The following is an 8,909-nucleotide window of genomic DNA, read 5'->3' on the forward strand; positions in this document are numbered from 1 at the left end:
GGAAGACGTTTTGCCAACAACGATATGACTAGTAGAACGAGCTAAAGGGGAATAAGACAAGGTCAATATACCTGGGTTGTTACCGGCGTGTGAGGCCACCCCCATGTCCATGAACCACTCGGGTTGAGGAGAAAAGGGCAAGTCGTGGCTTGGTGCAACATGGAACATGGCGGCGTGGTCCTGTAGGGAGCGAGCGTAGGCAGAGCCGGTGCACCGGGTACATCACCGGATAGGCGTGTTGGATGCCAGGTCTGAGGACCGAAGACCCCAGTAGAGTTGGATCGTATCTAGGGTGCGCGGGGTGGAGGGAAGGGCATCCTATATGAGCAAAGTAACCGAGTGGTGGAGGGAAGGGCATCCTATATGAGCAAAGTAACTGAGCGAGGGCTGCTGCCCAGCGCTGCGACCACCGGGAGCATCTCCGTGACCATGCCCAAGGCCACCGTCACCGTTGGGAGCCCGGTCGCCCTATCGAGCACCGCCACAATCGGCGCCACAATCGCCGCGGTCATCGTCGGAGTGGACGGCAAGGAACTGCGAGCCCTCTGCACGGGCGCGCTTGTTGATGGAGATTCCGGCGAGAACAAGGCATGAACAGTCTTGAACAAAGGTAGGCAGGGGGCGGTCGATTGGAGAATCGCGGCCTGCATCTCGAATTTCTTTTCGAGTTCGTCAAGCATCTGCAATGTAAGTGTGCAGTAGCTGATCGATGACTGGATGTCGGAAAGAGCCATAGAGATGCCTTATAGGCGTCCACAATACTCGTTGATGGACAAATAGCCGCAGACAGTCGGCCGTAACTCCTGCTTCAAAGTACTCGTGGAGGAGAGTCCAAATTGTGTACGCCGCCGAGTCAACCGGGGCGACAATGTCGAGGTCCCCGAAAATGGTGGTGAAGAACCACATCACTATGGTGTCGTCGTCGTCTCTCCAGATCGGATTAGAGAGCCGGTCAGCAATGCCCACCTGGACGTGGTTGCGTGCATGGTAGCAGCTGAGTAACATGTTGATGAAAGAACGCCATCGGGAGAAATTGGTGCTGTCAAGAGCCAACGTGAAGTCAATAACACCAATGATGTTCAGCCCGTAGATGGACGGGATGGAGGAGGAAGGGTCGGCGGCAGCAGAGAGCAACCGAAGAGGAGGCGGCCTGGGGGAGGGCAGAAAGTGGAAGACCAACCGTCTGGGAAAGATCCTCGGTAGCCGGAGCGCATGGGCGCACAGCAGCGTCAGCAGAAAGGGCTGCGGCGGGAAGCTCGCCGCCCTCGCTGGTGACAGGAAGGAAGGGTCTCAAAGGAGGAGTGAGTGGGGCTGGTTGACATGGTTCTAATTACCAAGTTGAAGAATGATTGACGCACACCTTATATTCACTGAGTGCCATGGTACATATACATGGGAGAGAGACGTGGATCCTGCATGCTTGGATCATGCTCAGGATAATAAGGCCTAAAGACTAGGATGTGAAGTTACAACAGAAACAATGACAACACATGTGCAGAACGTGACAACTCAACACTACCCATTATTTACAATAGGTATCATTTAACTTTGTTTTCATGTTAATGCACAACCAGAACAGGCCAGAATGTTGCCAAATAAGGTACTTCCTCCATTCCTAAAATATAAGTCTTTCTAGAGATTCCACTATGGACTACATACGGAGCAAAATGAGTGAACCTACACTCTAAAATATGTCTATATACATCCGTATGTAATTTGTAGTGGAATCTCTAAAAAGACTTATATTTAGGAACGGAGGGAGTACAATTGTTCCGCACTCCGTCAACTAAAATTGTAAACAGTGGTTTTTTACCCTGATACTTACAACCAAATAAAAAAGATGCTTCTAAATTTAATGGATCATTCCAAGTTATAACAACCATAGAGCATTGATGTGAGATAATTTTCCCTTTTCAGGTCTAAAGGCAGCAAAAGCAGCTGTTTATTGTTGAATGTTTGAGCCAAGAGACTACGTCGGACCAGCTCTTGCACAGATAAGCAGCTCAAATAAACATGGAAGCTATCACTCCGACTTCAGAGCAAGTCTTGGCTGCTAGACAGGGGTACAAGGGGCTGTTTGATAATGGGTGGCGTATAAGAGGCCTTAAATTGGAAGGGCGGGACAATCTCAGTCCAGCTTATGTGTAGAGAAGTAGCTCAATGGATCATGCCAGCATCTGTCTTGAGCAATACCTACTGTTGCCTATACATGCTACGGCCAGTTCAGGACCAATTATATTAGGGGATAATTGGATAATTGTCATTCCCAACGTGCCAACTTCAGATAATACCAAGCGTCTTTCTACCCTCTGCATTAGCTACTTAGGTAATTTGCTGTTTCCGGTTACCACATCGCATATGATTTATAGCATCAAGAGCGAAATTCACTCTAGAAGAGAAAACACAGGTGAGGAATCAGAACCAACCTGACCCTCTCGAGGCTGTCCAGCTCCTGCGCGGTGGCCTTCATCCTATCCCCCTCGGCGCACATCGACTCCTCCAGCTCCGTGAGACGCCTCCGGCACGCCACCACCCGCCCCTCCGCCTCGTACACCGCCCGCCGCCTCGCCTCCGCCATCCGCAGCTTGTGCCTCTCGAACCTGCAGCGGAGCACAAGTCACGCGCTCAGACGGGGGAATAAATAAATAATCTGAACGAAGAGGCGGGGACGGGAAACTACTTGGTCCTGTAGAGGGATTTGGGATCGGGCTGCTGCTGCTGCGAAGAGGAGGAAGGCTGGGATTGGGAGGGGAAGTCGCGGGAGAGGAGCGCCGACCAGAGGGAGGGGTGGAGGGAGAGGCGGCGGAGGCGGCGCGAGGCGATGGCGAGGCAGCAGAGGTCGCGGAACCCCAGCGCGGCGGAGGCGGCGCCGAGCTCCAGGACGCGCGCCCACAGCTCGTCGGGCATATCGGACGCCGACATGTTCGGCTCGACCGAATCACCGCTGGAGAGTTGCGGGGCGGCTGCAGCGACAGAGGCGGCCGCGCGGGCGTAGGAAGGTAGGTAGTCTATGCCGTCGCCGGGGCCTTCGCTGCGGTAGTGGCTGGCTTTGCTGCAGGGTGCAGGCCTTCGTCGGCGCCTCGGCGAGCTAGAGAAATCAGGAACCCGCGCCGCCAAATCGGTCCCTGCCGATGGGTCCCACGAATGAGCGTTTGGACTTTGGATTATTTTGTTATATCTGCAGTACTACTGGGTTTGTTCGTTTCTTTCTTAAAAATAAAAATAGAAATTCATTCATCTCTTTTATTTCAGAAACTTTCTATCTATCCATCAATTGTCCTGCTGAGAACATCAAAAGTAAAAAAAATGTCCAGTTCCATATACCACCTAGCAATATCTATAGTCACTATAGCGAGTCGAAGGCGCGCCGCCGTCATCACCTCTTCATCACTGGAGCTGGGCAAACCTTGTTTAGTAGATAGTCGAGAAATTATCGTGCTAGAATCCGATAGGATCAGCGCACCAGAATAGCAATATGCAGGCACACGAATGTAGACAAATGAAGCCCGAATGTAAGCAGATCCACTGAAGACAAACACCAACCAAATCCTATGGGTTCCACCGGAGACACATCTCCACATGCCCTCCGGTGAGGCTAGCCGCACCGCCGAGGCCGGGGCTAGGCGGAGAGAACATTATTTCATCTTCAGAGAACTGTTGTTGTCTCATCTTCTAAGCAAAAAACAAAGTCTAAACAAACAAAAAAAGACACCTAAAACAGAGTTGGAGCCCTCCTACCGGCAAGGGACCGAGATCCATCGCGCCCCATGGCCTAAGGCTACAGGAGACAGGATAGACCTACGGTGGCGCCGATTGGAGGCGAGCAACCCTAGTTGCCTTAAGTTGCAGCGGAAGGGTATGCGTGTACGGGTTTACAACAAATGTTCAATCTATTAATCAACTGTCATTATAGACCTGCCGTGCCGCCGACAGGAGGCAAACAACCCTAATTGCCTCCTAATTGCCTTAAGCCGCAGCCGAAGGATATGCGTGCACGTATTTACTACTCCCTTCGTTCCAAATTATTTATCTTAGATTTGTCTAGATAGGAAAGTATTTAGCACTAAAATAAGTCTAGATACATCTATATCTAGACAAATCCAAGACAAGTAATTCGGAACGGAGGGAGTACAAATGTTCAATCTATTAACTGTCATTATAGTACAAAGAACTTAACTGTTACTATAGTACAAAGAACACATTACAATACAAAGAACGTAAATACAAATGTTCAATCTATCAACTGTCATTACAGTACAAAGAACTTTACTGTCACTATAGTACAAAGAACACATTACAATACAAAGAACAGCAGAGGTAACAGAAATCACTCGTATTCAATATCGTTAGTTTGACAGAACAAAATGCAAGTTATATATCACAACAACAACAAAACACCATTAAAATTTTCAAATGTTAGATTTTTTTAACGATATAACCTTGGTGGCTGTCCCAAAATAACTGTCTTTGATTTAGTAGTTGGGACGGAGGGAGTACGATTCATACTACAAACCGCAAAGGAGAGAGTATGCAATATTCAGAACCATTTGTTTGAACCCAAAAACGTACCCCCCCCCCCCGGTCCGGAAATACTTGTCCTAGAAATTGAATAAAATTGATGTATCTATAACTAAAATAAGTTTAGATACAACCATTTCGAGGACAAGTATTTCCAGACGGATGGAGTAACTCACGAGCTCAATCTGAACGAACCAATCACCAACTAAGATAGGAGACCATTTAGTGAGATCAGTCAAATATCAGATGACAAGTCTGGTTTGTTCCAGGCCCTAGACTACTCAAACAAAGATCCTAAGCGAACTACCGCATCTAGCTCTGCATGTTTCACCGAGTTCCAAACGTTTGAGGCAGATAATACAGTATACAACAACTCATGATTTTCCCTTCCCTCGGGTTTTTATGGAACCAAGTTCATGCAGTCCTGCAGCCCACTCGGCAGCAACTCCGCCCATATTTCAAACTTCTACGACCCGTGCCCTTCTGCTGCCGGAGCATTCTACACCTCAGCCCTGCTTGATGTGTTATGTTTGTCATGCTGTGGAAACCTGTCGGATCCGTCTTTCTTGGAGTGGGTGAAGTCAGTCATCTCTTCCTCATTCTTCGAACAGAGTTGTATATCGGCCGGAACAAAATGCTAGAGATATATCTTTCTCCAAAGCTGGGGAAGATAACCTGCAAATTCATGCCATTAACCATCTGGTGAGTGGGTTATAGGAGGACATCTATAAACCGGTAGCCATGCCAGAATGGCAACATGTTCAAATCAACGGAAATATCTCACCGCAATCAGCTTTCCAGCATTTTCAGGTCTTTTGGCCACGTTTATAGCAGCAATTGCTGCAGCACCTGACGAAATGCCAACCTGTGAAAACAAACAACCCATGTGAATGCCAAACTGATAACTCGATAATAATCTATTTGGTTGTGCACTTCCTTACCAGCAAGCCCTCTTTTAGTGCAAGTAGCCTTGCAACATCAACTGCCTCTGCAGTGGTAACCTGCAAGTTCAACAACCATAATCAACATAACAGCTGACAAGAACTGTGAAGAGTCAACTAAATCTGCAAACATAAACAGAATACTAGAGTTGCATTCCAGACCTTCACAACCTCATCAAGGAGCTGAACATCTAGTATGCTTGGAATATAACCTGTTGTTGTGACATTAAGGCGTCAATTCCAAGGAAGTTGTATTCAATAAGCTCATATCTCAAATACATCCATTTGTTAAGTGCTATTAAATTTACCTGGCTTGTCGCCAGAAATCACACTAGTTTCAGCAGGTTCTACCCCGATGACCTGATAATGACAGGACAACACAAATGTTATAATATATTAAATTTGACTACAAAATACATGAACACTGTCAAACAATTTCAGGTTATGGAATGTTAGGCCATATGCTAAATCTGTAGATCATATGAATCATGGATATATTGATATCAGCCTTGTACGCTTATGTAAGTTAAATAGTAGTGCATGCAAATTCACCTAAATTCCAAAATATGCAAATGGTAAAGCAGTACATTTAGTAGCAGACCAGTGAGCTATTTCCAACTAAGGCCTGGGATGTGTGAGCACGGGTGCCTCTAGCCAATGGAGCAACACTCAGATCTCAAGTGTAGACATATACTAGTTCCATGTATAGGATATCATATTAGACATTGTTATAAGGGGGTTTGTGTATACTTCTGCCTGTACTTTGTATATTTATACTGGCCCTTGGCCTCCAGGAAACACGAGCTGCATATCTCCTCACATTAAGCACTTCACAAAGTTAAAGCATGGAGTAAACGAGAGCATCCACCAACGACAGCAGAAGAATTAAGATGTAATGCGACAATATTGGAAAAATATGCAGAAAATGGGTGAAGTTGTTGACACAATAACATTTTAATGCAATTTTCTTAAAATCTGAAACTACTTGATGAGAGAGTAAGATTAGAAACCTTAATATCTCTATTCATCATTTTTAAGTAGCGCCCAGTGCCGGTGATAGTGCCGCCAGTCCCAATGCTCGCAACAAGTATGTCAACAGTACCCAGTGTGTCCTCCCATATTTCTGGGCCTGTGGTTTGAAAGTGGATCTGTAATTACCCAAGTGGTTTCTCAATAGATCATTTAAAGAAGTTGGCAAATGAATTTCACATGTGCCGTGTCACAGATAGCATATGAGTAAATGATAATGGCCCGAAGTCTCAACCTCACTGTTAGCTGAATTGTTGAATTGCTGAAACATGTATGCATTCGGTGTCTTCGAAACTATTTCCTCAGCTTTGTCAACAGCTCCTTTTAGTCCTGTTGTAGGATCAGTTAACACAATATCTGCTCCAAATGCACGTACAAGGATGCGTCTCTCAACATCTATCGATGAAGGCATAGTTGCTATCATTTTGTATCCTCTAGCAGCAGCTACTGCAGCTAGTCCTATACCAGTATTCCCAGTAGTTGGTTCTACCAAAATGGTCTGCAAATGTATACAATATCTGCATAATTTAGTACCTTCATGGTGACAATACTCTTACAATTTAGCATATATGGACAATCAAACCTTGTTTGGAGAAATTAATCCTTTCTCTTCTGCATCACTAATCATGCTTAATGCAATCCTGGAAAACATATTGAGTGAGAAGCGGCACAAACAGCACTCCAATACATAGTGTGATAACGATGTATACCTGTCTTTGACGCTTCGGCAAGGCCCCATGTACTCGAGCTTTGCGGCAATGTTCGCAACACAACCTTCAACGACATTATTTAGGTATACCATTGGGGTCTTTCCAATTAGCTGATCAACAGGATAGACAGAATAAACTGGGATTTAGCCCAATATCCCTCACATAGATTGCTTCGGAGAGTAAAATAGGGCCTCTATCGATATTTAAAATCCATGTTTTTGGTGACCACAGAAGATGTTCACAGTCTAATCAAGTATTACAAAAATGTATCCAAATATTCCGTAACAATGCAGCGAACCCCCACTTCCCCTAGACCATAATACAAAATCTTAATGGCTTCAGTGGCCTCCCATACCACTCTGACGAAGCAGGAAACACAATCAGGATGGGAATAGACAGCGCACCTGAGTGACGTCCACCGCGATGTTCACCGCTTCGACATCATCCGCGTACTCCTCTGGGATCTCGATGGCGGCGGGCGCCGCGACCTTAGGTGAGGAGGCCGTGGGAAGGGGTCGGTGGGCCGTTACAGCGCGGGGGCAGGTGAGGAACCGGGGCGCTCGTGGGACACAAGCGTAGGCCGGCGCGGATGGAATGGCCGGGAGGAGGAGGGAGCAGGCTGGCGGCGACGCCATCGCCATTGCCGCTGTCTGCGCGAGGGGTTTTACAGAGGGGAAAGAGAGGGAGCCGCCTCTGGATAAGGGGAATGGGGAACGTGCCGTCGGGTTCTGGCGTTTTTTAGCCCCATTTCAACCAGTGCTGCACTGCCGCTCGAAATTTCTTTAAACAAAATGCTACTCCCTTCTTTCGGAAATAACTGGCCCGGTTTTATTTACTTCAAAGTAGAAACACGTCAGTTATTTTCGAAGTAGAGGAGTAAGGGCATGTACAATGGTTGATAAGGTAGTCTTATCTTAAATATTGCATGTAATTTAGAGATGACAAAAAAACATGTCTACAATGGGTCATCTCTTAGCTTTATCTTCAATAACTAGTTATTCCTAAAAATATGGTGAGACATATTGTGCTAAGAGATCATCTCTTGCCTTCTCTTAATTAAGAGAAGACAAGTCTTCTCTTATGATTTCTCTCTCCTCCACCTCATCATTTATCCTACGTGGCATTGCTAAGATAGAACCATTGTACATGCCCTAAAACACGTATGTTTTTCTTTATTCAGAAAACAATGATTACCCCGGCCTCTATATCATTTTGGGGCGTGTTTGATTCACATCTTTGTTTTTTTAGCATTTTACATACTTGTCCCAGTTGAGCCTAGTTAGGCAAATGCATGCTAAAAACCAACCTATGCATGTAGTTTGGTTGCCTACATTAGGTTTTCTGCATGAGGGAATCAACTAGTCAGCACGTTATTTGGTTGCCTGCACCGTTGTCCGTAAACAAGCAACACGTTTAGGGCTGCAACTCGCGAGCTAAACGAGTAGCTCGTGACTCGGCTCGAATTGACTTGAATTTGAAGAATAACGAGTTGAGCCGAGCTTTAGTTTAAGATCGTTTATAGAGCGAGTTAAACGAGTCAATCTCACGAGTACTCGTGTAACTCGTTAGGATCGGTACAAAAGATCGGCCACTCCCAATCAAAAAAAGAGCAGCCACTCAGCACCCCGCATCCCATGCACACAACACATGGCCCTACCATTGAAGGCCCAGCCACCCAAGAGACTCATGCGTTACAAGAAAATTACAATTG

General features: G+C 46.3%; 2 protein-coding genes across 3 annotated transcripts in view; both read right to left on the reverse strand.

The window, feature by feature from the left end:
- The window catches only part of LOC119269366 (F-box protein SKIP24-like), an 8,431-nt gene extending 5,335 nt beyond the window's left edge, over positions 1–3,096 (reverse strand). Inside the window, exons 1-2 of one of the 2 annotated variants that reach the window (XM_037551177.1) lie at positions 2,681–3,084; positions 2,427–2,600 (exon numbers count right to left, since the gene is read on the reverse strand). In XM_037551177.1, the coding sequence (XP_037407074.1) occupies positions 2,427–2,600; positions 2,681–2,922 (416 nt within the window). In that variant the 5' untranslated portion in view covers positions 2,923–3,084. Of the gene's footprint in view, positions 1–2,426; positions 2,601–2,680 lie in introns of both variants that reach the window. The other variant, XM_037551178.1, reaches the window with a different exon arrangement.
- Positions 3,097–4,702: 1,606 nt separating this feature from the next.
- Positions 4,703–7,922, reverse strand: LOC119269365 (cysteine synthase-like). The gene is made up of 10 exons (XM_037551176.1): positions 7,603–7,922; positions 7,199–7,308; positions 7,072–7,129; positions 6,724–6,987; positions 6,470–6,607; positions 5,768–5,819; positions 5,622–5,671; positions 5,460–5,519; positions 5,303–5,383; positions 4,703–5,193 (listed from the first exon to the last, which is right to left on the reverse strand). The coding sequence occupies exons 1-10, from the start codon at positions 7,837–7,839 to the stop codon at positions 5,104–5,106; spliced, it is 1,140 nt and encodes a 379-aa protein (XP_037407073.1). The 5' UTR covers positions 7,840–7,922; the 3' UTR covers positions 4,703–5,103.
- Between the last annotated feature and the right edge of the window lie 987 nt (positions 7,923–8,909).

Source organism: Triticum dicoccoides, chromosome 3A (assembly GCF_002162155.2).
Source record: "Triticum dicoccoides isolate Atlit2015 ecotype Zavitan chromosome 3A, WEW_v2.0, whole genome shotgun sequence".
NCBI lineage: Eukaryota > Viridiplantae > Streptophyta > Magnoliopsida > Poales > Poaceae > Triticum > Triticum dicoccoides.

Excerpts from the sequence above, each read along its gene's own strand:
- LOC119269365 (XM_037551176.1), bottom strand. The coding sequence starts at position 7,839 with ATGGCGATGGCGTCGCCGCCAGCCTGCTCCCTCCTCCTCCCGGCCATT. Across the intron at positions 7,309-7,602 it reads TCGCGGTGGACGTCACTCAG|CTAATTGGAAAGACCCCAAT; the intron begins GTGCGCTGTCTA and ends CCTGTTGATCAG. Across the intron at positions 7,130-7,198 it reads TGCCGAAGCGTCAAAGACAG|GATTGCATTAAGCATGATTA; the intron begins GTATACATCGTT and ends TATGTTTTCCAG.